Source organism: Bombina bombina, chromosome 6 (genome assembly GCF_027579735.1).
Source record: "Bombina bombina isolate aBomBom1 chromosome 6, aBomBom1.pri, whole genome shotgun sequence".
In the NCBI taxonomy this organism is placed as follows: domain Eukaryota; kingdom Metazoa; phylum Chordata; class Amphibia; order Anura; family Bombinatoridae; genus Bombina; species Bombina bombina.
In genome coordinates, this window is record NC_069504.1 from 931,526,876 (window position 1) to 931,543,482 (window position 16,607).

General features: G+C 36.4%; 1 protein-coding gene across 1 annotated transcript in view; it reads right to left on the reverse strand.

Annotated features, from left to right (window-relative positions):
• TENM2 (teneurin transmembrane protein 2) overlaps window positions 1–16,607 on the reverse strand; it is a 1,369,502-nt gene that overhangs the window by 139,656 nt on the left and 1,213,239 nt on the right. The window contains exon 15 of the mRNA XM_053719586.1: window positions 9,252–9,371. Coding sequence (XP_053575561.1) covers window positions 9,252–9,371 — 120 coding nt within the window. The remainder of the gene's footprint in view (window positions 1–9,251; window positions 9,372–16,607) is intronic.

Sequence of the window (16,607 nt, forward strand, 5' to 3'; positions counted from 1 at the left end):
CCTATTTAAAGATGCTTTGCTTACCACAGGATCAGTCTTGAAAAAGGTCTTTTTAGGACCGAAACGCGTAGACCCTTTGGTAAGCATCTTTTCAACTTGATTATTACTATTTCTTACTGTATTACGCTATGTTGTTATTTTGGGTTGCAGGAATCTACTAGGGACGACAATATTGAGCCGCTGATTGCCTAAAGTTCATTGGGATCCCTGGAATTTATCTTGTCTCACCCATTACACTTTGTTCTATATTCTTTTTTTCACCTGGCTTTTGTTGTGATTAGACTTTACATTTTTTATCACCCTTGCGATATATTTGGATCACCTATTGGTCACAATTTGGATAACAAATGGATTAACTTTTTATGCCTGCCTTCTTTTTGTCTTTTTTCACCGATTTTTGCACTGACTTTGTTCTTCATCCCACCTTTGTTGAGCATCAATTTTTGGATTTTTCATTGACTATTTATTTGACTTTCATTTTTTCATCCTATTTGTTTTTTAGGACCCCTCACTATTTTTGATTGGATATCCTTTGTTTTTATGTCGGAGTCCTAGTTCCCATTTGATATTGAATCATGTGTATTTTTCATTTGTGATTTTACATCCAGTTTTATTATTTTGACTGTGTTGCACTCTCTCACATTCCACCTGTAACCTATTTTACTGTGTTATATTTTACTGTGTTATATTTTGCTACATTGTATTCGCTCTCTGGTAGCTCTCAAGCATCCACATCCAGGTCTACTCTTAAAAGGGTTCTTCTCAAAATTTTGCACCACTGTGCACGCACCTCCCACACTTCACCACAGTGTACACTATATATGGATCCATAACCCACTCCACGAACCCACCACATTATACCCATTGAATTCTCAGACAGCGCTACCAACCTTTTTATGTACCCTAGACTTCTACATTAATTACATGAATGCCAAGTTATTTCTGAATTTATAGTTTTTTAAATCCACTTACCGTCCTATGGTTTTACATATGTTTTAATACTTGTTTGGCAAATTTTGCCACTACTTAACTTGGTTTTATCTTATTGTACAATTTATTATTTTATCTGATTGTAATAAATCCACATTTTTAAACGTATCGGCAGTTTTGTATATTTGTCCCTTGGCCTCTGGCGCTGTACCGATCCCTGTTTCTCAGTAATACTTATTTCTGGGGGAGGTTAGACCCCATTTTTCGGTCACAGCTTAGGGCATTCTTAGCGCTGGAATACCACCACTATTTACATCGATAAATGATGACAGCATACGCTGTCGGCATTAATCATTGCACCAGCAATTCTTGTGAACTGCTGGTGCAATGCCGCCCCCTGCAGATTTGCAAAAAAACCGAACATATGTGTTATTATAAAACGTCAAAAATTGTTTGTACATTTATCTAGTAATCAACCATAGTATGCAAATGCAGGACAGTGTCACTAGCAATTTACAGAAGCCCCATACAGCTCTGTTTATATATCTTCATCTAACTCAGTGCTATTCCCAAGGCTGTGCAATGCCGCCCCCTGTAGATTTGCGGCCAATCAGCCGCTAGCAGGGGGTGTCAATCAACCCAATCGTATTCGATCAGGTTGATTTCTGTCCGTGGCCTCAGAGCAGGCGGACAAGTTATGGAGCCGTCTGTTTCCGGCGAGCCTGGAGGCTCGTGCAGAAACAGGGGCATTAAGCTCCATATGGAACTTGATAAATCGGTCCCTAAAGACCGCTGCTCCATAACCTGTCCGCCTGCTCTGAGGCGGCGGAGAGAAATCGACAGAAATCAACCCAATCGAATATGATCAGGTTTATTGACACCCCTGTTAGCGGAATCTGCTAGCAAATCTGCAGGGGGCAGCATTGCACAGTGTCAGCATTTAACGATGTGCAGCGGACATGATCCGCTATATCGGATCATGTCCGCTTGCACCTTAATAAATAGGCCCCTATGTCTGAACTTCAAATGAGTAGTAGATTTTTTTCTAACAAATTTCAAAATTATGTCTATTTCCACTACTCTTGTATCATTTGACAGCCATCAGCCAATCACAAATGCATATACATATGTTCTGTGAATTGTTGCACATGCTAAGTAGGAGCTGGTGACTCAACAAGGGTAAATATAAAAATGCTGTGAATATTTTGTTAAAGAAAGCAAATTGGAAAGTTTTTTTAAAATTGTATGCTCTATCTGAATGATGAAAGTTCGATTTTGACTTAAGTATCCTTTTAAGTGCGCTAACCTGACATGTAAATATGAATAGTTCCCATGCCAATGTACTTCACATAGAAGAATATGTTCTATTTATTCATAAATACATATTTTACATGTATCTGATTGAATTGTAGTACAATATTTATATATATATATATATATATATATATATATATATATATATACAGTATATATATTACTCTATATTTTATACTGTATATATATATATATATATATATATATATATATATATATATATATATATATATACATATACATATAGGTATAGACATACACAAATATATATATAGGAATATGTATTTAAAAATACATAGACACTGTAATAGCTCTTTAAAAGGACATTAGTCAAAATTAAACTTTCAATATTCAAATAGGGCATACAGTTTTAAGAGACTTTCTAATTTACTTCCATTATCAAATTTACTTTTTATATATACACTTTCTGAGCCAACATCTACTACTGAGCATGTGCAAGAGTTCACAGTGTATACATATGTGAGTCTGTGATTGGCTTATGGCAGTCACATCATGGATGGGGCGGGTAAATTTAAGTAAATTTTGAGATTTGTCAGAAAAAAAGTAAGTGCTATTGCATTGTCTTTTTATTATGCATTTGCTGAATATGCAGTTCTACTGTATTTAATGATCCTGAGCTGTAGTGTTTGTGATCTGTATAAGATGATGAAAGATTTGACCACTTGCAGTACACTCAGTACACTCACTATTGTAGGATCCAGGCACTGAATAATGTTGTAGCTGACTCTTATAGAGTAAACCCTACTCTTTACGCTTACCCATACAGAGTGGCCCTGCAGGGGGTTATCTGGTTTGCTGGTTATTTCCAATGTGTTCCTCTTTATTAGAAAATAGGCATATCTAGATGTTTCAGTTCTAATTCAGGTTGCATATTTGTTAGGAAAATGGGTCTGTATATATGTATGCCTCCATTTTCCCTTTTTGTATCTTTTCTATCATTTTGCTTGTTTTCGCCACAAAAATAAATGTAGATTTACCTTTAAAAATGTGTCTGTTAATGATTGGTTCATGTAATACATATGCTGCTTTAAACTGTGATTGTGTGAATAATAATAATTAATATTTTTAATGTTTTTTAATGTGTAGTTAATGAAAATATTTTACATTCCAATGTTCTTCACAGAGTAGAAAAGGTTCTTTGTATTTTTAAATATATATTGCTGTCTATGCATACATCTATACCTGTATATATTCATATGGATATATAGGTACTATAGATATATATTTTACAAAAACATTATATATATATATAATATAATTAAAAGGACATTTTCTTCTGTTAAAAGAACATTGGAATGTAAGATATTCATAACTACCTTCAGGTTTAGAGCTATATGTCTTATGGGGTGTTGGATTAGTACGCAAGTGTTAGGTTTATGTTTTTAAAGCGCATTCCATTAAAGTCTATGGGGAAAAGAAGCTAACACGGCCGCGATATCCGAAGTCCTAAAGTTAGTGCTCAAACAATTAATTTCAACTTTGAACATGCACGCTAACCAACCAAATTGAAAAGTTCACTTCCATCAGTGTTTGCGGGCAAGCACCACTTGTAATCTGGCCCTGAATTTGCTTTGTGATTAGATGAAGGATCTGTTCATTCAGGTATAGGTAATTGCAGCTTCTTAGATTTGCCTTCATTAAACATTTGTACAAGGTATCCACTTGGGAGCATACTTATCAAGCTCCGTATGGGGCTGGAAGCCCCATGTTTCTGGCTCACCAGAAACACAAGTTATGAAGCAGTGGTCTAAAGGTGGCGGACAGACATCGCCTAAAATCAACCCGAGCCAATACAATCGGGTTGATTGACAACCCCTGCTGGCGGCCGCGAATCTGCAGGGGGGGGGGGTGTTGCACCAGCAGTTCAAAAGAACTGCTGGTGCAATGATAAATGCATTTATCGATGTGCGGCGGACATGATCCGCAATATCGGATCATTTCCGCTAGCACATTAATAAATAGGCCCATTGGTCTTTTTTGCTTACTTTCAACATGTATACTACAATTTCAATATATTTCTCACAGCAGTACTTGGTATAAAGGTCTTTCAAATTTTTCTTAAGTCTTGGCAAAGGCTTTTATTCACCTCTACCTTCATTTCATTTAGCTTTGGCACTTACCTACCATTACTGGTATAGTTCTACAAAAGGCTTATTCACATTTCTAGCACACGTTCTGTAAATGAGTATTTTTAAAAATAACATATAAATCACCAGTCTCTAAAACTTCAAATACTGACTTCTATCGGTTAAATGGCAGGATTTAAGGCTAATTATTAAACTAAATATATCTTATTTATAACAGATGTGCACAGCTTTATGATATAAAAATACATATAGGAAAAAAAAATGTTTTTTCCTGTTCAGTTCATTGAAGACCTTTCTAGCAGCCAGAAGGGTTAAACAGCATTTACAGTCTCTCTCAAATACTTTAAATGCAAATGCAACTCTCTATGTGGTCAAAAAAATACAACTACGTTTCTTAATTTTTGGTTCTTTTTCAATGCGTACTTAGCTTGTGAAATTGAATAAGTGGAATAGCTCAGCCAAGTAATCATTATCTGCTGCCAATTGCTATGTTTCTGTGTAATTTCTAATAACAGCAGTGCATCACAAAAGAAACTACAGTGATTTCACTAAGTTGATTTAACAAAATATATATTTTGAATACATTATCAGTTGTATTGTTCTAAGCCCAGACAAGTAGACAGGCAGCTCCGCCTTCCACTGACAACCCCTCTTTGCAGCCAGGCAACATCAACTCGTTCACTGCATAGTTTGGGAGTGTTTGGTAAATATCTTTCTCTATATATTTATGGCATTAAACATAATTTTTACACAAATTCTAATAAATTGTCAGAGGCATCTAGAAGTGTTGTTTATTTCTCCTATCTCTCAGTTTATTTCCTCTAAGTAATACATAACTGAACACAATGATTTTATACACAGGGAACTTGCTTTAATAAAGGTCAAACGTGAAGCTATTAAATGTTATTAAAATACCTGTCTTAGAATTTGATTAAAAAATATATATGGATTTCTAATTCTTTGTAATTTAATCTTTAGTAAAATTTGACACCGGTTTTGTTATTTTAATTTATATTAAACCAGAATTTGAGTCCCAGATTTGTTATTGGCGACCAAAGTTTATAGATTGAGCAAAAATTGTGAATTATATAATTTGAGAAAAAATATATATTTAATTAGTAAACTACAAAACAAGGTGTCTCAACCTAGCCAGAATATATCACTATATGACTTCAGGAACTTGACAAATCACAGTGTTTCTGTATTTTTATTTTTATTTTGGTGTGTTGATATTTTCATAAAGATTGTGTGTATTTCTGTACAAACCTTGATTTTTGTCCTTACAGAGAGATGGGCTCTTCAACTCAACACAGAACTCTAGACATGTTTGGACCCATTATTATTAAGTAATGTATCTATACAGAGGCAGATTTTGGCATAGGTGGACAGTGCCTAGGGCTACAGAATTTGGGGGGCGGTGCTGGCAGCACATTTTGAGAGTTAGCTCTATGGTATGCCTTCCTGTCCATATGCTCTACAGCTGTATTTATTTATTTTATTACAAATCAGTGACACCTGATTGTTGGGGGCCTGATGCATACATGTGTCCATGGTTTCTAGCTGTAAGAAATATATGAGCAAAATATGAGCTAAAATTGTTGGGGGTAGGAAGTTTCAAGGGGCAGCAGATTTCCCAATGCCTAGAGTAGCACAAAAACTAAAAGCACAACTCTATATACCCAGTGGCATCTCCAGGATTTGATAATAGGGAGGAGCACTTCCCAGAACCCCACTGGTGTTTTGTGGGTAGGATTGTGACAGTTGGGGCAGGACTGGATGTTCACTGGGTGTGGTCAGGCACTGAGTGTGTAGGGGGATGGGCAGAGCTGGGGAATTCTGCACAGAGAGGTGGTGGAAATATGTAATGACAATCACAGTTGAGGAGCAAAGGGGGTCAGCTATTATATTGGCGGTGTCCCCAGCGACATCACTGTATCTACAACTTAACTCTCACATTTTAGTATACTCTCACTACCTTAACCCTCTTGACTTCCCACTGGTGTCCAATGCAACTGGCTGTAACACTAAACTGAGCTATGTAGATGATTAGTGACCTAAAGCAACATCCCTTACATTTCTTCTTTTTTTTTTTAAATCTCTTGGATACATACAGAAAGAGAAGCAGTCTGCCAGGAACTAACAACAGCTCAGTGGCTTGTTCTATGGCCCAGTTACCACTTGGGAGTAGCTTCTTTAAGCCTTATTGTGCTTTTCACAGAGGAAAACTTTCCTGAAGTATATCAATCTGATCCCTCCTAGGTCAGTCCGGCACCAAAATACCAGGCAAATCTACTCTGAACAAGGAAAAATGGCAACCCCAGATAATTGCTTCGGCTTCCTTTGGGCCTTGTCAATGAGCTGCAGCCATATCCCTCTAAGCATCCTTCTATCCATCCAGTGAGGCGCAGCCATATCCCTCTAAACTTTTGGATATTTTTTATCTAAACCCGCTTCCCTTTTTTTATATATTTATACTGTATGTTTCAATTTTTTTATGCAATTGAATTCCATTAAATATAGTGTTTAAATACATTTACTCCCCTGTAATTAAAATCTGCCATTTCTTTTTATACCTGAAGGTTCAGCAAGGTAGTGAAATAAACAAAAAAAGAAAATTACATCAAAATTATAGGGAACTATTAGTAACAGGTCATGGCAACTTATAAAACTATCGCCTAGATTTAGAGTTTTGACGGTAAAGACCTGCGGTGCTAACGCTGCTTTTTTTCCAGCGCACCCTTAAGACAACGCTGGTATTTAGAGTTGTCTGAGTGGCTGCGTTAGGCTCAGAAAAGGGAGCGTTGAGCATAATTTAGCTCCACTTCAACTCTCAATACCAGCGTTGCCTACGGTAGCGGTAAGCTGGAAAAACGTGCTCGTGCACGATATCCCCATAGGAAACAATGGGGCTGAGCTGGCTGCAAAAAAACCTAACACCTGCAAAAAAAGCAGCGTTCAGCTCCTAAAGCAGCCCCATTGTTTCCTATGGGGAAACACTTTCTAAGTCTACACCTAACACCCTAACATGAACCCTGAGTCTAAACACCCCTAACGCCACCTGGATGAAGACTTCTACCGGATGAAGGACCTCTTCTGCGCACCTTGGATGAAGATTTCGGCCCGGTTGGGTGAAGACGACTCAAGGTAGGGAGATCTTCAGGGGGTTAGTGTTAGGTTTTTTTAAGGGGGGTTTGGTAGGGTTAGAGTAGGGGTATGTGGGTGGTGGGTTTTAATGTTGGGGGGTTGTATTTTTTTTTTACAGGTAAAAGAGCTGATTACTTTGGGGCAATGCCCCGCAAAAAGCCCTTTTAAGGGCTGGTAAAAGAGCTGATTACTTTTGTAATTTAGAATAGGGTAGGGCATTTTATTATTTTGGGGGGCTTTTTTATTTTATTAGGGGGCTTAGATTAGGTGTAATTAGTTTAAACTTGTAATATTTTTTTATTTTCTGTAATTTAGTGTTTGTTTTTTTTGTATTATAGATTAGTTTATTTAATTAAATTTAATTGTAGGTAATTGTAGTTCATTTATTTAATTAATTTAATGATTGATGATGAGTGTAGTGTGGTTTAATTGTAACTTAGGTTAGGATTTATTTCACAGGTAATTTTGTAATTATTTTAACTAGATAGCTATTAAATAGTTATTAACTATTTAATAAGTATTGTACCTAGTTAAAATAAATAAAAAGTTGCCTGTAAAATAAATATAAATCCTAAAATAGCTACAATGTAACTATTAGTTATATTGTAGCTATATTAGGGTTTATTATATAGGTAAGTATTTAGTTTTAAATAGGATTAATTTATTTAATTATAGGAATATTATTTTGTTTTATTTAAATTATATTTATGTTAGGGGGGTGTTAGGGTTAGGGTTAGACTTAGGTTTAGGGGTTAATAACTTTATTATAGTAGCGGCGACGTTGGTGGCAGGAGATTAGGGGTTAATAATTGTAGGTAGGTGGCGGCGATGTTAGGGAGGGCAGATTAGGGGTTAATACAATTTATTATAGTGTTTGCGAGGCGGGAGTGCGGCGGTTTAGGGGTTAATACATTTATTATAGTGGCTGCGAGGTCCGGTTGGCAGATTAGGGGTTAATAATTGTAGGTAGGTAGGTACCAGCGACGTTGGGGGGGGGTGATTAGGGGTTAATAAATATAATGTAGGTGTCGGCGATGTTAGGGGCAGCAGATTAGGGGTTCATAGCTATAATGTAGGTGGCGGCGGTGTCCGGTCGGCAGATTAGGGGTTACATTTTTTTATTAGAGGGTTTGCAATGTGGGGGGGCCTCGGTTTAGGGGTACATAGGTAGTTTATGGGTGTTAGTGTACTTAATAGCATAGTAGTTAAGAACTTTATGTTTCGGTGTTAGCCCATAAAGCTCTTAACTACTGACTTTTTTTGGCGGTAGGAGTCTTGTCGGTAGAGGGTCTACCGCTCACTTCTTCCAAGACTCCAAATACCAGCGTTAGGCAAATCCCATTGAAAAGATAGGATACACAATTGACGTAAGGGGATCTGCGGTAGCCTGGAGTCGCGGAAAGAAAGTGAGCGGTAGACCCTTTCCTGCCTGACTCTAAATACCAGCGGGTGGTAAAAAGCAGCGTTAGGACCCCTTAACGCTACTTTTGACGGCTAACGCCAAACTCTAAATCTAGCCGTATGTATTTTAAAAGTTTAAATTACTTGCTCAACAAAAAAAGGAATACATTAAAAAAAAATTGCAAATGCCATCTGTCTTGAAGGGCAGTAAAATAAGTCTTAGCAGCAAACAAAGGATAAAATATGTGGAAAGTTGTTTGTGTGTTTAAAAATTGCTTTCAGACATAAAAGTTTTGCCCACATCTTAAGTTAAAATCCATTGTTATGTGGATCACAAAAACAAAGAATACTTACGTGCCATCCTGGCGGGTTATTGTGTATCCATATTTGGGATATTTTACAAAAGACACGTTGACACCAACTAGTGGAGTGCCATCTATGGTCACCACTTGGCCTCTAATGAGGGACACAAGGCTGCAAAACAAAAATATTTTCATTTGTTAGGTATAAATACAAGGAGTATTATGAGACAAAAATGCTTATAGTATCACAGTGCAATGAGGGCATTGTCTGTTTATGTTTTCAGACGGCAAAGCCTTTCCAGACATCTCTGCAATCTTAGAGATTTACTTTAGAAAAGGTGCCATTTATACATGATAGACAAGCAGACAAATTATAGTTGATCTGTAAGCTGGCAAACAACAAGGAAAAAAATGTTTTCTCTCTGAGCAAAATAGAAGCAACAAACATTATTTATTTGGGGTTTTGATAAAGTCTGTGAGGAGATATAAAAATAGGAGTTCATCTATAAGACAAAGGGAGTACTTTATTCTATGTAAAATAATGCTTAAAGGGACAGTCTACACCAGAATTTTTATTGTTTTAAAAGATAGATCATCCCTTTATTACCCATTTCCCAGTTTTGCATAACCAACACAGTTATAATAATATACTTTTAACCTCTGTGATTATCTTGTATCTAAGCCTCTGCAAACTGCCCCTTTTTTTAGTTCTTTTGACAGACTTGCAGTCTAGCCAATCAGTGCCTGCTCCCAGATTACTTCACGTGCACGAGCACGGTGTTATCTATATGAAATATGTGAACTAACACCCTCTAGTGGTGAAAAAATGTTAAAATGCAATCTGAAAGAGGTGGGCTTCAAGGTCTAAGAAATTAGCATATGAACCTCCTAGGTTAAGCTTTCAACTAAGAATACCAAGAGAACAAAGCAAAATTGGTGATAAAAGTAAATTGGAAAATTGTTTAAAATTACATGCTCTATCTGAATCATGAAAGTTTATTTTGGCCTAGACTGTCCCTTTAAAGGACATAAAAACAATATTTCTCATGCAATAATGACTACTGACATATTCAGATTGAGGTGTTGAAAGGTCAAACCCTATGTTTTTATGTCACCTGAAAACAAGCTTAAAAATGACTATAAATTGTACTAGATCTTTTTTTTTTCCATTTCTTTCCTTACAGAATGATTCATATCATTATTTCAGCATTCCCAAGTCCTATTTTTTTTTCAGGGGTTGTCCTCTATGTGCACATCTATATCTAGAAGCGAAAGCTAGCCTGGAGATTGACAGAAAGGATCTGAATACACCCTAAGGCCTGTTTTTGTGGGAAACATTCTTGTAAAGGAGAACTGGGAATATACAGGAAAGAGAACATAGATCAGTTACTGTTATGCTGCCAAAGTTGGAGGAGTTGTGGGTGTTCCACGGGTGGATGAAGGAGTACTACCAGGTGTTCCATGGTGGGGACAGGGTGTGTAGGAGCAGTTTCTGGTGTTCTATGGGTGGGGACAGGGTCAATGGAGAAGCAGTTACAGGTGTTCCATAGGTGGGGACAAGGTGGGTGGAGGAGTAGTTACAGAGTGGGTAAAGAAGTAGGGAGTAGTACTTTTTACCTTTTTACCCTCCCCAATGAAAGTACATAATAGAAGATTGAGGGTACTTTGCACCCTCCCTACCCCCCGTAGAACTGAAACTGGGCTAGCAACAGAGGGTCATTGATTTTGAGTATGTGTGTATATACAATATATATATATATATATATATATATATATATATATATATATATATATTTAATCCAGTATTATATAGATAAAGAGAAATGGTAGAGCTATATGAGATACCATTAAATAAAGTAGGGGATTTCAGCACTCAAAAATATATATAAAACCCATTTAATCCAATTCCTTAGAAATGTACGGCTGTAGGGTAGCACAGAATCCAAAAAATGAACTACACATGCACAGATTCAAACACATGCAACTAGTTTATTGCAAGAAGCTGCCAACACAGAAAATAAACAGCTTAAAATGCTTTTCATCTCTAAAATGCACCACTGCAGTGGATTTTTAAAAAGCACATACCAAGCAAAATTATATATTATCACACATATATTTGAACTAAATGCTGCAAACAGACTGGTTTAGAACATGTGATCTGCAGATATTTAACTAATAGAATACAACAACAAATCTTGTATCAATTCCTCTATGATAGTAACAGAACAAAGTCCTTAATAAAGACCATATGAGTCCTTTGATGGAGGAAATCTGATGTTATACTTTAGTAGCAATTTGTATCACTTTGTAATCCAGCTGAAATAAACCTTTTGGCAAACATATGTTCGTTAATTAGGGTTAACCAAGGTGAAAACGTCCTCTATTGTTAACTTGAACTTGGCAGTATTATTACTTGATAGCAGATAGAACATCTTACATTGGTGAAAAGCAGAAACAATATAGCAGACCTGTGTTAACGTACTGCAGCAAACATCCGGGAAAACAAAGTCACAGTATCATTGACGAACGGACCGGGACATGAGCCTCTGACATCCTTGTCTCACCTTTCACAACCGCGTCTCCCTGCTCACTGGGGACACAGATTAGCCGGTGTATGTTTTGCTTCTGTGTGTAAACCGTATCCAGGCGGTTTATTAGAACCACTCGATTACCGCAAGATCCAGGCTTGCTTCTTTAGTTTGGTTTTTTGAAATTCCCGGGCAGGCTTTGGCCAGCTGCTTCATTCACAGGTGCAGTGATAGCTGTTTTCAAGAAAGTCGACGCGCGTTTCACCCCATAATGCTGAGCGAAACAGGGGCCTCGTCAGGACTGTCCATCTCCTCCTAATTACAGCCTTTATTGCAGATCCAATGAACTGGGAGGTAGCACTTCAGCCAATCAAGTTCGCTATTTGCACGCACCCTCTTTTATTCTAAAGCTAAACATTCCTGTTTGTAGGTTCAATGATTATCTGTATTTTAAATTAGTACAAAAAGGTTTGCATTGAAAAGATTTAACATTTTCTATGTTTAGCAACCCCTATACAACAAACAACAAATTCGCATGTGAAAAAACCCTACGCACGTTGCAGCCCAATTAAACATTATTTCTTTGGCTACCATGTCTAGATGAATGTGCTTTACATAAATCCTATATTAACTTAAATTCTATAAATTTGAAATGACTTACAGGATAGCTACAAATGATTCTATGAAGGTGAGCTTTGACATAAACGATCCACAACTTTAAAAGCAAGCTGTATGAAAAAATGAATATCATAATTAATGACCTATTTGTAAAGATTATTTAACAGTTATTCAACTTCTCATTTATTTGATTTTTTCTCAAATTGCAGCAAAAAAAGAAAATTTTAACTTCTAAATACAAATCTCTATTTTAGAAAAGATGCATATTCTATCCTTTCATTTAGGCCTGACGGTGACACCGTATTCAGCATAAAGGTCCATCTTGCTTCCTTTTTTAACAAACAGTTATCCTCATCTCCACCTCTCCCATTTGTTATTCCTCTGTCAATCCCTATAAATTTTAAAGAAACAGTACTACTATTATGAACTTCCTTAAAGTGACGAGCCACACTTGTATCTCTCCCGTAGAGGATGTCATCTCTGTGCTCCTGTACCCTGTCCTTGAACAAACGTTTTGTTTTACCCACATAGAACAGGGGACAGGAGCACCCCAAGAGATAAACAACCCCCACTGAGTTACAGTTTGAAAAACATCTAATGGTATAATTTTTACCTGTATTGGCTGAAAATGTTTTACTTTTTTGCAAATAGGGACAATAGACACAATGCCCACAAGGAAAGCTTCCTTTCACTTGTTTTTTAGTTAACCAGTTTGTATCTGGTTCAGACTGAGTAAACCTGCTTCTGACTAATTTATCTTTAAGATTAGGAGATTTTTTTGCGGTCAATAGGGGTCTACTTCCTACCTTATCAGCTATTTTGTCATCTAAGGTTAAAAAATGCCAATTTTGAGATAAAATATTTCTTATACTTTGCCATTGGCAATTAAATGTAGTAATGAATCTGATGTTATTCTCAGTTTTTGTTTCTTTTTGGTTATATAGGAGATCTTGACGGTTCAATTTACTTACTTTATTTAAGGTTTTTTTGACTAGGTTGTGAGAATAACCTCTTTCAATGAAACGTTTACACATCTTTTCTGCATGATAGTTAAATTTAGTATTAGAAGAACAATTTCTTTTTAATCTCAAGAGTTGGCCATATGGGATGCCTTTTTTCAAGGGCTCTGGATGCCCACTTGAGGCTTCCAACAGATTGTTTGTTGCCGTGTCTTTACGATAATTTTCAGTTGAGATACGGCTTCCTTCTTTTTTAATACAGATGTCTAAAAAGGGTAATTCCTTATTGCTATAGGAGTAAGTTAAAAAAATGTTACGATCATTTTTATTTAACTCAGAAACAAAATCATGTAGGCAGGTCAGGGGGCCATCCCAAAGGATAAAGATGTCATCCACAAATCTAATCCATAGGGACACATGGGAGTCAAACGTCTCACTATATTGATCAAAGACATCTAACTCCCATGCTCCCAAATGGAGACACGCATAAGTTGGCGCGCATACTGCACCCATAGCTGTCCCCCTGACCTGCCTGTATACTGAGCCATCAAACTGAAAAACGTTGTTTTCAAGAATGAAATGAAGAAGTTTTATGACAAAGGCTGTATGCATGTTACTGTCTAAACCCCTACTTTCTAGAAAAAGTCTACAGGCACTAATTCCTTTCTCGTGTGGTATAGATGAATAAAGACTTTCTACGTCTAAAGAGACTAGGATAGTGTCAGGGGAATCAGTGAGGTCGTCTAACTTCCTCAAGAGGTCTGGAGTGTCTTTCACATATGAGGGAAGAGACAAAAGGAAGGGTCTCAGAAAGAAATCAACATATTGTCCAATGTGTTCACTGATGCCACCAATCCCAGACACAATAGGTCGCCCTGGGGGATGTGTCATATTTTTATGAATTTTAGGGATAATATAAAATGTTGGCATAACTGGACACACTGGATTCATAAATTTGAACTCGTCTGGAGAGATGAGACCTTCCATTTTGGCTTCTTGTAAAATTCTACTTAATTTTGATTTCATTTGGTTAATAGGATTTCTAGGGAGTTTCTCATATTGCAGTTTGTCTGATAACTGTCTTTTGACTTCGTTTAGATAGAAAGACTCGTCTAATAGAACCAAATTTCCGCCCTTGTCGGCTGGCTTAAAAATTACCCCTTTTGCAGAATTCAGCTCTTTTAAGGCTTGTCTCTGTTTAGCTGTTAGATTATCTGCCCATATCCAATCATCTGGCAATTTATGAATTTGTTTTTCTACAGCTTTTACAAACAGTGATACAGCTGGAACCTGTGCTATAGAGGGCATGAAAGTCGATTTCAGTTTCAAATTGGTTCTAAAAACAGAATTCAATCTGGTAGTGGATTCACTCTCTTCATTTTCTGTCAAGAATGATGTTAGAATTTTTAAAGTCTCTTCATCTTTTTGTTGCTCAGTGCGCTGAGACATTGTATAATGTAGCACTATTTTTCTGGCAAACAAGTGAAGGTCTTTAATTAGATCAAATTTGTTTAATTTATTTGTGGGACAAAAGGATAAACCTTTCTTTAATATTTCAATGTGAGTCAAATTCAAACTAAACGAAGAAAGATTAATTATCTGCAATTCATCTGTAGTTATATTTGGAACTAGTAACCCTGATAGGGTCGTCTGCGTGGTCTCCCTCTGCTCCTGTACCCTTGTCTCAAATTCTCTCCTCTCCCTCTCTGCTGTCGTTGGGAATATCTCCGCTCTACTAGGTTCAAATTTCTGTTCCCTCCACCTCTTCCTCCTACCCCCCCTCCTTCTTCTCCTCTTTGATCTGAACTCTGGGACCCTGGTGTTCCATCGTTTTTTGACGCCCTTTCTGAATCAGTTTCAATATCAGACATATCAGTACCTGAGTCATATGATCCTCTATCAAACTTATAAACATAAACCTTTTTATTAACATAATCCTCTTGATCTCTGTGTAATTTTCTACATTTCCTCAACTTAATATCTGCTTGCAATTTTGAAATATGTGTTTTCATTTCCTCATTCAATTTGCCAAAGTTGGGATCATTGTCAAATTTATTTACCACCTCCAAAGCTTTCTCAACATCATCTTTCAATTTTTCTAATCTTTTGTCATTCCTTTTTATAAGCATTTCAATCATACTTAGGGCACATGTTGATAGTTTCTCATTCCATTCATCCAGAAACTCCAAACCCCCTTCCTCCTCTCTTGCATTAAAGCCTGGGTCTAAGAATAATCGTAGACCTCTTGGCACAATCTTTTTTTCAACATAGTTGGCTAAACTAGAATTTTCAGCTCTAACTTTTACTTGTTTTGCTATGCAATTTTTATATTTTTTGAAGGCATTATACACATTTGTTTCCAAATCACCACTCTCTAAGTTAGTATTAGTTAGAGATTCTTTTAGCTCAGCTTCCCATAGTTCATCTGAGAGGGTAAAGGCCATGTTTAAATGGACTCTATACTCTCCCACAGTCAGTACATAAATGGGTTAATATTTAACAAACTTAATTGTTATTAGTTTCTCTATTCCACCGAATGGAGTTTATGTAGAATCCTCTATCTTACTCCTAAATACAAATAAATTTACAAAAGTGTGGAAGAAAAACAAAGAGACCCAGAACCTGTCTTAATACAAAGACACAGGAATTTTATTCCGGTAATTTATATGTATATATATCTCGAATGACTTAGGGTCAACTAAAATCAGGCGTGGTGCAGACCCCTAAAGTTTAAATTTAATCCAGTATTATATAGATAAAGAGAAATGGTAGAGCTATATGAGATACCATTAAATAAAGTAGGGGATTTCAGCACTCAAAAATATATATAAAACCCATTTAATCCAATTCCTTAGAAATGTACGGCTGTAGGGTAGCACAGAATCCAAAAAATGAACTACACATGCACAGATTCAAACACATGCAACTAGTTTATTGCAAGAAGCTGCCAACACAGAAAATAAACAGCTTAAAATGCTTTTCATCTCTAAAATGCACCACTGCAGTGGATTTTTAAAAAGCACATACCAAGCAAAATGATATATTATCACACATATATTTGAACTAAATGCTGCAAACAGACTGGTTTAGAACATGTGATCTGCAGATATTTAACTAATAGAATACAACAACAAATCTTGTATCAATTCCTCTATGATAGTAACAGAACAAAGTCCTTAATAAAGACCATATGAGTCCTTTGATGGAGGAAATCTGATGTTAGCAATTTGTATCACTTTGTAATCCAGCTGAAATAAACCTTTTGGCAAACATATGTTCGTTAATTAGGGTTAACCGAGGTGA